Source organism: Leucoraja erinacea, chromosome 1, assembly GCF_028641065.1.
Source record: "Leucoraja erinacea ecotype New England chromosome 1, Leri_hhj_1, whole genome shotgun sequence".
NCBI classification, from domain to species: Eukaryota; Metazoa; Chordata; class Chondrichthyes; order Rajiformes; family Rajidae; genus Leucoraja; species Leucoraja erinaceus.
In genome coordinates this window covers 111,453,818-111,466,836 of record NC_073377.1, presented here as the reverse complement: position 1 = coordinate 111,466,836, position 13,019 = coordinate 111,453,818, and the positions used below count along the sequence as shown (strand labels likewise).

Genomic DNA, 13,019 nt, shown 5'->3' with positions numbered 1-13,019 from the left:
AGGAGAAAGATCCGAAGAAGGGTCACGACCCGAAATGTCACCTGTCCATGTTCTCCAGAGATGCTGCATCACCCACTGAGTTTAGTTTAGTTTCGAGATATAGCGTGGACCAGGTCCTCCAGCCCACCGAGTCAGCACCGCCCAGCAACCACCCCTACACTAGTTCTATTACACACACCAGGGGCAATTTGTAGGAGCCAATTAACCTACAAACTCGCATGTTTGTGGGATGAGGGAGGAAACCGGAGCCCTCCGAGAAAACCCACACAGTCATAGGGAGAACGTGCAAACTCCGTACCGACAGCACCCGTAGTCAGGGTCGTACACAGGTCTCTGGTGCTGAAAGGCAGCAACTCTATCGCTGCGCTACTGTGCTGGCCGTAACTCCGAGTTACTCTGCCATTTTGTGTTTTTCTGTAAGTCTACTTCAGCATTTCAATAAGTATTTCATTGTTTGCAAAGGGGTTTGGAATGTCTGGAGACAGTGAAGGGTGTCAGATCAGCATGCAAGATCTGACATGCTTCCCTGGGCCCTAGATTGCTACCCACAGACATAACATCCCACGCAAGGCAATGACTCATCTGGGCGGTGTCTACATTGGCTGGCTTCAATGCCACATTCTTTCTTATTGCAGAGAATTGTGGATGCAGCTCAGACATCGCACAAACCAACCTCCCTTCTATTGACTCCATCTACACCTCACTCTGCCTCGGCAAGGCGACCAGCATTATCAAGGGCCAGACTCAACCCAGTCACTCTCTCTTCTCCCCTCTCCCATCAGGCACGAGATACAGAAGTGTGAAAACGCACACCTCCAGATTCATGGTCAGTTTCTACCCAGCTGTTATCAGGCAACTGAACCATCCTCTCATCAGTTAGACTGCGGTCCTGACCTCCCATCTACCTCATTTTCGCTAACTGGGTAACACACAACAAATAGCTTTTCACTGTACCTCGGTACACGTGACAATAATTAAACTAAATTAGACAATAGGTGCGGGAGTAGGCCATTCGGCCCTTCGAGCCAGCACTGCCATTCAATGTGATCATGGCTGATCATCCACATTCAGTACCCCGTTCCTGTCTTCTCACCATAACCCCTGACTCCGCTATCTTTAAGAGCTCGCTCTAATCCAACTTTCTCCAATCTCTGTATCGCCCTTTTTCGGTTCCCTTTCCACCTCAATGACTTCCATCCAATAGCTGGGCGTCCAGAACTCCACGCAATGCTCCAAGTGTGGTCTCGCCAACCACTTGTACCGTTGCAACATGCGCTGCACACAGTAGAGAGGCTGGTAAATCCACTGCCTCACAGCGCCAGTGACCCGGGTTCAATCCTGACCTCGGGTGCTGTGTCTGAGTGGAGCTTGTACATTCTCCATATGACCGCATGGGTTTCCTCCAACACCACAAAGACATGTGGGTTTGTTTGTTAATCGTCCTCTGTAAATCGCCCCTAGTGTGTGGATAGTGGATGCGAAAATGTGATAACAGAGAAGTAGTATGAATGGGTGATCTATGGTGGGCGCGGACCTGGTGTTCCGAAGGGCTTGTTGTATTTAAACTCTAAACGTCTCAACTCCTGTGCTCAATATCCAAACCGATGAAGGCAAGCATGCCAAGCGCCTTCATCACCACCCTGCCTATCTGTGCCACCAGTTTCAGGCGAACTGGGTACCTGTATCCCGAGGTCTTTCTGTTCTACAACACTCTCCGAGGCTTTGCCCACGAGTAGAGCTGCTGCCCCAGAGCACGCACAACCCATCTTGAATGCTGACCTGTGGTGTAGCGCGAAGGTTGCACATTGTCAGAGGGTCACAAGTTATGGCAGCAGAATTAGGCCATTCTGCCCATCGAGTCTACTCTGCCATTCAATCATGGCTGATCTCTGCCTCCTAACCCAATTTTCCTGCCTTCTCCCCATAACCCTTGACACCCATTCTAATCAAGAAGCATATAGGTGTTAGGTAAACTGTTGGGACTGAAGGCAGATAAATCCCCAGAGCCTGATGGTCTGCATCCTGGAGGTGGCTCAAAAAAAGCATGGATATATTGGTGTGAAGAAGGGTCTTGACCTGAAATGTCGCCAATTCCTTCTCTCCATAGATGCTTCCTCACCCGCTGAGTTTCTCCAGCATTTTGTATCTACCTTTGATTTTACCAGCTTCTGCAGTTCTATCTTAAACATGGATGTATTGGTGATCATTTTCCAATGTTCTCTCGACTCTGGATCAGTTCCTGTAGACTGGAGGGTTGCCAATGCAACCCCACTTTTTAAGAAAGGAGAGAGAGAGAGAAAACGGGGAATTATAGACCAGTCAGCCTTACATCGATAGTGGGGAAGATGCTTGAGATATTATAGCAGCGCATTTGGAAAGCAGTGATAGGATCGGTCAAAGTCAGCATGGATTTATGAAGAGATGGTTGATTAATCTTCTGGAATTTTTTGAGGATGTAACGTAGAATGGATAAGGGGGAGCCAGTGGATGTGGTGTATCTGAACTTTCAAAAAGCCTTTGACAAGGTCCCACACAAGAGATTAGTGTGCAAAATTAGAGCACATGGTATCGGTTAGGCAAACGCCTCCGTTGCCATGCAGTGAGAACGGAGAGGTTGAGAAGGAGTTTCTTCCCAGAGGCAATTCGGACTGTAAACGCCTTTCTCACCAGGGACTAACTCTACAGAACGTTTTTCCTTCTGTTATTTATTATGTAAAAGAATATGTGTGTTATGATTGTGTTTATAATTTGTTTGGTTGTTTTGTTGTTTGTCTTTTGCACAAAAGTCCGCGAGCATTGCCACTTTCATTTCACTGCACATCTCGTATGTGTATGTGACAAATAAACTTGACTTGACTTGACTTGACTTGATTGGGGGTAGGGTATTGACATGGATAGAGAACTGGTTGGCAGACAGGAAGCAAAGAGTAGGAATTAATGGTCCTTTTCAGAATGGCAGGCTGTGACTAGTGGGGTGCTGCACGTTTCGGTGCTGGGGAAAGGGGCACAAGAGATATAGACAGTAATTAGGAGAAATAGATGGGAGATATGCAAAATGACAAAGTCCCACACAAGAGATTAGTGTGCAAAATTAGAGCACAAGGGTATTGACAAGGAGATGGAGGCAAGGTAGGATACTCAAGGAGATGTGGGGCACACAAGAGGCCAATGTTGGCTGTGGGATAAGTGATAACGAGTTAGAGGAACTCAGCAGGATGAAAGTAAATTACTATGACAACGGTGGACGGAGAGAGAGGGGATGGAAGGGTTACTTGAAGTTAGAGAAGTCAATGTTCATACCGCTGGGCTGTAAGCTGCCCAAGCGAAATATGAGGTGTTTTTCCTCCAACTTGCGTTGGGCCTCACTCTGACGGTGGAGGAGGCCCTGGACAGAAAGGTCAGTGTTAGAATGGGAAGGGGAATTAAAGTGTTTGGCAACCGAGAGATCATGTAGGCCGAGGCGGGCTGAATGGAGGTGGTCAGCTAAACGATCGCCAAGTCTGCGCTTGGTCTCGCCAATAAACAGGAGTCCAGACCTGGAATAGCTGCATTACAGTAAGCGGTAATCTGGGTGAACGTGAAGAAGGGTCTCAGCGCGAAACATCACCAATGCATGTCCTCCAGAGATGCTGCCTGACCCTCTGAGTTACTCCTGCACCTTGTGGCCTTTTAGGCCATAGTTGGCTGGTGTGTAAATGATTGGTGGTCAAATGCTTTGGGGAGCTGGAGCTCAGTGAAGTAGTGGTCTTGGTACAGATCTACAATGGTTCTTTATTACAATGGTTCTGTGGCACTTTATTTGTCACATGTTCCAAGGATTTTCATTGGTATCATTTGAAAATAAATTGGATAGGCATATGTATGAGAAGGGAATGGAGGGTTATGGTATGAGTGCAGGCAGGTGAGACTAAGGGGAAAAAAAAATTGTTCGGCACGGACTTGTAGGGCCGAGATGGCCTGTTTCCGTGCTGTAATTGTTATATGGTTATTATATGGTACAGTGAAATTCAGTATGTATCACTATACAGAAGCATTTAGATACATCTCATAGGCATCTCAGATACAGTACAAGTGTATAGCAGTACTACACTGAGACCGTATACAGAGTCGTCAGATTTGGTGACATTTTCAGGTCCCATTTGTTGACCGGACCAAGAAGGTCCGTTATCATGACGGCATTGCCAAGCGTGGCCGTGATGTCCTCCGCCGCAGCTCCACCGCTGTAGGCAGCGTGCGCTCGGCCTCTTGCTGCGGCGCCCTGTCCAGCCGAGCTCCAGGCTGCTGCAGGGCCTCCAGTGGTCCACTCATTCCACTGCACTGCCTCCCGCAGCCGGTCTGCTTACCGGCCCTCTGTCCGACTCTCTCCACTCTGGGCTGGTGAACCAGGCCTACCGGGCAGGTGCCAAGTCCGCGGCGCAGGTTTTCCATCCACGGCGATCGAGCCGGGGACAAATTGAAGTATGGATTGGAAGGGATATCATAACTAGGTCCATTTTATCTAGGCAGAGGATTAGGGAAAGGAGATGCAATCAGGAGCAAAGCAATGGACTCTGATGAAGCTCAAAATGATGACTTCAGCTTTGCACACTGGGATCCCTGACTCATCCATGACTTCTACTCGTAATTGCTGCAATTTCCGTCTGCCTACAGGATTCCTCCTCAATTTGTTTGTCTGAGCCTCAGCAGTGCTGTGTTCTTGTGATGTGTCGCAAAGCATTCTCCAGATATTGCCCCTGATGGAGCACAGATGCTGAGAGGATGGTGTGGAAACATGTGGCTCATGTGAAAGTAATTGCTCCATTCCAAAGACAAATGATCTGTTCTACTGGACCTTGAACTGAGGTTCCCTCCGTACGTTAACTCAGATCCATCTGGAAGCCAGCTGTGAGATTTAAGGCATTTGGGCCACAAGTGGATGGCAGGTCTCTGGGAAGTGCTGTAGAGTAGAGGGATCCAGGTTGCTTGAAAGTAACGTCACGAGAAGGTAGGGAGCATTGCAGTGCAGAGGGATCTAGGAGTGCAGGTACATTGTCCCTTGAAAGCGGCGTCATAGTTGGGTAGAGTGGTCAAGAAGGATTTTGGCACATTGACCTTCATCAGCCAGGGTTTTGAGGATAGAAGTTGGGATGTTATGTTACAGTATGTCTGTTGAATCGATGGTCCGCGCTGAATCTCTAAACTAAACTAAACTAAGTTGTTCGAGACATTGGTGAGGCCACATTTAGAGTACTGCGTTCAGTTTTGGTCACCATGTTATAGTAATGATGCTGTTAGGCTGGGAAGTATTGTGCTGAGTTTTGGTCTCCCTGTTATAGGAATGATGCTGTTAAGCTGGAAAGGGAAAAGGTTTATCAGAATGTTGCCAGAGCTATAGGGAGAGGTTGGGCAGGCTAGGGCTTTACTCCTTGGAGTGCAGGAGGATGAGGGGTGATCTTATAAAGGTGTAAGATCATGAGGGGAATAGTCAGGGGAGAATCTTTTACCCAGCATAGGGGAATCAAGAACCAGAGGACATAGGTTTAAAGTGAGAGGCAAAAGGACACTGAGAGGCAAACCTTTCACACTGAAGGCAGTGTTTATATGGAAGGAGCTGCCAGATCAGGTAGTTGAGGCAGGTACTATAACACTATTTAAAAGACATGTGGACAGGTTCATAGAAAGGACATGTTCAGATGCGGGCAGGTGCGATATGTGTAGAAGGAGTATCTTGGTAGGCAAGTTGGACCGAAGGGCCTGTTTCTACGCTGCATGACTCTAGGACTTATGAGTAAAAATCAGACTGCCAGCCGGCAGACCTTAGAATGAAGAAGGGTCCCGACCTGAGATGTCATCCTTCCACTTTCCTCCACAGATGTTGTCCGACCCGCTGAGTTCATCCAGCAATTCAAGAATGTTTCATTGTCATAAGCACTGGGACCAACACAATGACATTCTTCCATGCTTACTTAGAGTCATACAGCATGGGAATCATACAGCTAAATGCACGTGGTCGCAGGGAATGCACAAACTCTGTACAGACGGCACCCTCGGCCAGGATGGAACTCGGTGCTCCGGCACTCTAAGTCAGCAACTCCACTACTGCCCCACAATTATTTTCTTTTTTATTTCATTTCCAAAAGAGTAGGCGACAGGAGTGAGTTAATGAAATTGGGTTTGCGCTGCCAATTATTTCAGTTTCAGTTTAGTTTATTGTCACGTGTACCGAAGTACAGTGAAAAGCATTTTGTTGCGTGCTAACCAGTCACTGGATAGACAATACATTATTACAATAAAACCATTTACAGAGTTGTTACAGTATAGACCAAGCTCAGGCTCGGCGATCGTTTCGCTGAACACCTCTGCTCAGTCCGCCTTAACCTACCTGATATCCCAGTGGCTCAGCACTTCAACTCACCCTCCCATTCCCAATCTGACCTTTCTGTCCTGGGCCTCCTCCATTGTCATAGTGAGGCCCAGCGCAAATTGGAGGAACAGCACCTCATATTTTGCTTGGGCAGTTTACACCCCAGCAGTATGAACATTGACTTCTCTAACTTCAGGTAGCCCTTGCTTTCTCTCTCCATCCCCTCCCCCTAGCCAGTTCTCCCACCAGTCTGACTGTCTCCGACTACATTCTATCTATGTCCCGCCCACTTCCCTGTTATCAGTCTGAAGAAGAGTCTCAGATTCAGATTTAGATTCAATTTTAATTGTCATTGTCAGTGTACAGTACAGAGACAAGGAAATGCATTTAGCATCTCCCTGGAAGAGCGACATAGCAAACGATTTGAATAAATAATAATAAGTGTCCGGGGGGGGGTGGTGATTGGCAGTCACCGAGGTACGTTGTTTAGTAGAGTGACAGCCGCCGGAAAGAAGCTGTTCCTCGACCTGCTGGTTCGGCAACGGAGAGACCTGTAGCGCCTCCCGGATGGTAGGAGGGTAAACAGTCCATGGTTGGGGTGAGAGCAGTCCTTGGCGATGCTGAGCGCCCTCCGCAAACAGCGCTTGCTTTGGACAGACTCAATGGAGGGGAGCGAGGAACCGGTGATGCGTTGGGCAATTTTCACCACCCTCTGCAATGCCTTCCTCGTCGCGAAACGTCGCCTATTCCTTCTCTCCAGAGATGCTGCCTGTCCCACTGAGTTACTCCAGCATTTTGTGTCTACTTTCCATTTGCAGTGTATGGGTACATGATAAGGGACTAACATTTAGTGTTGTCAAGGATAGTCCGAGGGACATCAAAGACGTAGATAGTAGTTCAACACTGCTGTTACGCTGCTGATTATGCTCTGTTGCACTGAGGTATTATACTGCTCTGCTATGCAGCAGTGCACTGTACTGCTAAGTTATGTTGCCGATTTTACCGCCAGTGATTCATAATATGCATCCATCCTTGTGTCTTATAGGGCCTCGCCGGCTGCAAAACCCGCGGGGACAACTGTGCAAAAGGTAGGTGGCGTTCCGTGCCGGAGTGACTACAGTGTTGATTCTTGCTTTCAATTTCGGGCATCGACTACTAACTAGTGGACGGATCGGCCCTAACACCAGCTTGCAGCTTCATCTGTATGGCAGTGAAAAGCAGTGGAAAATGTGAAAAAAATAGTCATTCTTATTAGACTGAGTCATTCCCAGAGTGTACAGTACTGGTCGCTGAGTTTTTGCTGAGGATCCCATTGCATCCATAGTCATATTTGGTAAAATTACTTCAAGTTTTACCGATGGCAGTGAACAGTCAATTGGCATAAAAACTGGTTGAGGGAATTAAATGAGTGTTTTCAGATATGGAGACATACAGCACGGAGACATGCCCTTCGGCCCTAAGATTCCGTGCTGACCATCTACAACCTTCAACCATCAACAGTAGTTTAGGACTCTATTTCTTGCTGCACAACAGGCTGAGGGGTGATCTTATAAAGGTATACAAAATCATAAGAGGAATGGATCTGGTAAAGGCACAGACTCTCTTGTAGGGGAGTTGAGAACTAGAGAACATAGGTTTAAGGTGAAGGGCAAAGATTTAATAGGAACTTTTTTACTCAAAGGGTGGTGGGTATATGGAACGGGCTGCCCGAGGAGGTAGTTGAGACAGGTACTATCATAACATTTAAGAAACATTTAGACAGGTACATAGACAGGACAGGTTTAGAGGGATACGGGCCAAATGCATTGAGACATTTTTGTCGGCGTGGGCAAGTTGGGCCGAAGGGCCTGTGTCCACGCTGTATTATATTATTTATTGAGTACTGTGTTTATAAACTTATTGTGTCGCTGTCGCTGCAAGTAAGAATTTCATTGTCAGAATGAAATTTCGGAACATATGACAATTAAACTTGATTATGCCTTTAAGGACATGTCTCTTGAAGGACATTCTGAGGAACGTTTTGCTTTACTGTCATCAGTAAGATCACATTTGCTGTTTGGGAAAGATTCAAAGGTGGTAATGCGGCACCAGTACTGTACAGTGCTCTTGGATTGCACACTCTGAATGCCACTTGCATGCTCCAAAAATGAAGTGACGTACATTTCCAGTGTCCATCAATGCATTCCAGGAAATACCATGCAGGTTGTTGTCATTGGTAATGATATCCAGTGCTCCAGTCGACTCATTCATTTTGTGCCTTTGCCCTCACAAGGTTCCTGAATCCAGAACGGAACAAATACGAGCCAATAAAACTGTGGCTTCAAAATTATGAAAGATGGTTTTGTCATTTTTTTTCCTCTCCTCACCTATGCTGTAAACTCCCATTTTTCCCACAATTTGGGGGTTTTATTTATTGATTTTTTTTTTTGCTTTTGACGAAGATGTTTCTAGGACTCAAGAGCCCGTGCTACAGGGAGAAGTTAGGCAGGCTAGGACTTTACTCCCTAGAGAGCAGTAGGTTGAGGGGTGATCTTATAGGGGTGCATGAGCTCTTGAGGGTAATAGACAGGCTAGATTCTTTAACCCAGAGTAGGGGAATCAAGAACCAAAGGACATAAGTTCAACGTTTACACTGCTGGGTTGTATGCTACCCAAGTGAAATTCAAGGTGCTGTTCATCCAATATGCGTCTGGAGATATGTGAAACTAGAAAGGATTTACGAGGATGTTGCCAGGACTCGAGGGTCTGAGCTTTGGGAAGAGGATGGGCAGGCTAGGACTTTATTCTTTGGAGTGCAGGAGGCTGAGGGGTGATCTTATAGAGAGGTGTATAAAATGGTGAGAGGAATACATCGGGTCTTTTACCCAGATGGTAAAAATTATATTTTTAAAACCAATTTTGTTTGGGTAAAGTCTGGTACCCTAAAGAGTGAGGAATAGTTTTATTTTAGGGCTAGAATGTTTGAGTTTCTAATTTTAATTTTTAATTCCAGGGTGTGTCATCTAGAACAGGTGCTTTGCATCAGAGTAATATCAATGAGGAGTCTATTTATTCCGTTTAGTTTATTATTGTCATGTACTGAGGTACAATGAAAAGCAGTTTGTTGCATGCTATCCAGTCAAAGAAAATAATATTCATGACTGCAATCGGGCCATCCACAGTGTACAGGTAAAGGATAAAGGGTATAACGTTTAGTGAAAGTCCAATTAAGGATAGTTAGGACTCCAATGAGGTAGATAGATGATAGCTCAGGATAACAGCGGGGAAGAAACTGTCCCTGAATCTGGAGGTGTGTGTTTTCACACTTCTGCTGCTCTTGCCCGATGGGAAAGGGGAGACGGCGGAGTGACCGGGGTGAGATTTGTCCTTGATTATGTTGGTGGCCTTGCAGAGGCAAAATGAAGTGCAGATGGAGTCAATGGAAGGGAGGTTAGTTTGTGTGATGGTCTGGGCCACGTCCACAACTCTGCATTTTCTTACAGTTTTGAATGGAGCAGTTCCCAAACCAGGCTGTGATGCATCCCAATGAAATGCTTTCTATGGCGCATCTGCAGAAGTTGGTGAGAGTAGTTTGGGGAGATGCCAGATTTCCTGAGCCTTCCAAGGAAGTAGCAGCTTCTAAGGAAGCTATGGGAAGACTGGCAAAGAGTTGCCACACTCCCTCATTCCCAAACTGTGTGTAGAGGTTTGACCTCTGAGGAAAGACATTCTTTCCATAGAGGGAGTACAGAGAAGGTTCACCAGACTGATTCCTGGGATGGCAGGACTTTTATATTAAGAAAGACTGGATAGACTCGGCTTGTTCTCGCTAGAATTTAGAAGATTCAGGGGGGATTTTATAGAAACTTACAAAATTCTTAAGGGGTTGGACAGGCTAGATGCAGGAAGATTATTCCCGATGTTGGGGAAGTCCAGAAGGGGTCACAGTTTAAGGATAAGAGGGAAGTCTTTTAGGAACGAGATGAGAAAATCATTTTTTTACACAGAGAGTGGTGAATCTGTGGAATTCTCTGCCACAGAAGGTCGTTGAGGCCAGTTTATTGGCTATATTTAAGAGGGGGTTAGATGTGGCCCTTGTAGCTAAAGGGATCAGGGGGTGTGGAGAGAAGGCAGGGATGGGATACTGAGTTGGATGATGAGCCATGATCATATTGAATGGTGGTGAAGGGCCGAATGGCCTCCTCCTGCACCTATTTTCTACGTTTCTATGACCTGCATCGTGTTTCTGGGGATGTCTTTGATGGGACTCCATTACTCCCGGGTTTGGTTCTGCATGTGTTGTGTGTGTTTAACGTGTGTTTTTTGCCCCCACTTTGCGTAGGACGAGCCCAGAGAACACGCTACTATCCCCGTTGCATCCATCACTCCCATGATTCCCAAGGCCCCTCCTGCGGCCGGCACTGCCTACAATAAGACAGCTCGGCCTTTCGGTGCCACATCCTCACCCAGGCTCTCGCCTGCCCCCTTCGTCCCTGCTTCATCACCCCTCACTCAGCTGCCAGCTCCATCACCGACATTGATGCCCCAACACCCCGCTGCCTCCCCGCCGCCGATACTGGCACCTCCACTGCACGTGCATGCCGGAGTCAACGTTGGCACCGCTGGGCGTTCACTGCCGGTCAACGCCGCCAAGCCGCTGGTAACCCCGCCCGTTAACCCCTCACGGCAGCCCAAGGTGTACAACACGCCCATTAATCTCTACTCCTCTGACAATGCCCACGAGGTGGCAGAGGGACAGAAGCGAGGACTGAGAGAGGGGCAGACTGACGGCAAGCAGCAGAACGGGTAGGTGGCCTCTTACGGGAACCTTCTCTGGTGGACCAAGAAGCAAGCGGCAGCCGCTCAGGGCAATGGCAAACGCACCTTCCGCCCCAGTCTCCGGGGAGAGTTGTCTCACCGGTGACCACCACCCTGAAGGTCCCAGCGGGCTTTCCATTTGGTCTCTGTCGCACAACCAAGGGTAGTCTTCATTTTACACATTCGCGGTGACATCTTCGGCCAATCTGCTGAGACCCCTAGTGTATGCAGAGTTGGGAAAGTGGGATTACATGGAACTAGTGATAACAGGTGATCGATGGTTGGCGTGGATTCAGTGGGCCGAGGGACCTGTGTCCATGCAGTTTCTCTAAACTAAACTAAACATTGAATTCTCTAGTTTTAGGCAACTAACAAACAATGACCACTCCCTCTATTTTTCCCCCACCCCTAGTTGTATTCTGCCACATTTTCCCCACTTTCGTAGTCTTTTCTTCGTAGTTTAGTTTAGTTTATTTTCACGAGTACCAAAGTACAGTGAGAAGCGTTTGTTGTGTGCTAACCAGTCAGCAGAAAGTCGATACGTGCTTACGATCGAGCCAGTCACAGTGTCCAGATTTGTGATGAAGGGAATAACGTTTAGTGCAAAATAAAGCCCAGTAAAGTCCGAGCTAAGATGGTCTGAAGGTCTCCAATGAGGTAGATAGTAGCTCAGGACTGCTCTCTGGTTGTTGGTAGGATGGTTAAAATTTACCAGGATAAGATTTATTCCATTTTTGGTTTTGTTTTTTAGTTTAGAGTAAACTATTTAGTAAAGAGTAAGCCAGTTAGAACGGAGATGAGGAAACACTTTTTCACACAGAGAGTTGTGAGTCTGTGGAATTCTCTGCCTCAGAGGGCGGTGGAGGCCGGTTCTCTGGATACCTTCAAGAGAGAGCTAGATAGGGCTCTTGAAGATAGCGGAGTCAGGGGATATGGGGAGAAAGCAGGAACGGGATTCTGATTGTGGATGATCAGCCATGATCACATTGAATGGCGGTGCTGGTTTGAAGGGCCGAATGGACTCCTCCTGCACCTATTGTCTATTATCTATAAGATAGATCAGCCATGATTGAGTCGTGGAGTAGCCTTGATGGGCCGAATGGCCTAATTGTGCTCCTAGAACTTTTGAACACACACACAGAACAAGTAAAGCCAAAGAGGAACGATCAGGGGAACGACTGTCTTAAAAATACAGAAGGGAGATGGAGGATGGGGGGGAGGGAGGTGGGAGTGTGGGGAGATGGAGGGTGGGGGTAGGGGGGTAGGGATGGGAAGTTTAAAAAAAAAGACACCTTTCAGAAGAATTGAAGTTTCCATAGTTTCCCATCTTGTTGTCAGATGGTGGGTCTGCTTAGCAAGGACAGACTTTAATATGGGTGAAATATTTGGTGCAGCATAGATAGATGATCCCTATATACTGTATAGTGGTTGAGTGTTCTTAGCAACTTCTTACAAGGCACCAACATAATGTTCTGAGACATCTTCAATAGTCCTTTCTAACAATCCAGAATGCTGTTCAGTTTAGTTTAGTTTAACCGTACAGTTTGGGTATTCGGCCCATCGAGTCCGTACTGACCAACAATCACCCCGTACACTAGTTCTATCCTACACTCCAGGGGCAATTTACAGAAGCCAATTAACTTATCAACCTGCACGTCTTTGGAGTGTGGGAGGAAACCGGAGCACCTGGAGAAAACCCATGTGGTCACAGAGAGAACATGCAAACTCCGTACAGGCAGCACCCGTGGTCCGGATCGAACCCGGATCTCTGCCTCTGTGAGGCAGCAACTCTGCTGCTCTGCCACTGTGCCACCCAAAACACCAAATTGAAAACTAAATTACCTTTGCTTGTGTGACATCTGTTTTTATTTAACAAAAA

General features: G+C 47.1%; 1 protein-coding gene across 8 annotated transcripts in view; it reads left to right on the top strand.

The window, feature by feature from the left end:
- LOC129700757 (PDZ and LIM domain protein 5-like) overlaps positions 1 to 13,019 on the top strand; it is a 214,609-nt gene that overhangs the window by 132,785 nt on the left and 68,805 nt on the right. For 4 of the 8 annotated variants that reach the window (XM_055641442.1, XM_055641452.1, XM_055641424.1 and 1 more), the window contains exons 4-5: positions 7,389 to 7,431; positions 10,665 to 11,128. In XM_055641442.1, the coding sequence (XP_055497417.1) occupies positions 7,389 to 7,431; positions 10,665 to 11,128 (507 nt within the window). The remainder of the gene's footprint in view (positions 1 to 7,388; positions 7,432 to 10,664; positions 11,129 to 13,019) is intronic. The other 4 variants (XM_055641470.1, XM_055641461.1, XM_055641485.1 and 1 more) reach the window with 2 other exon arrangements.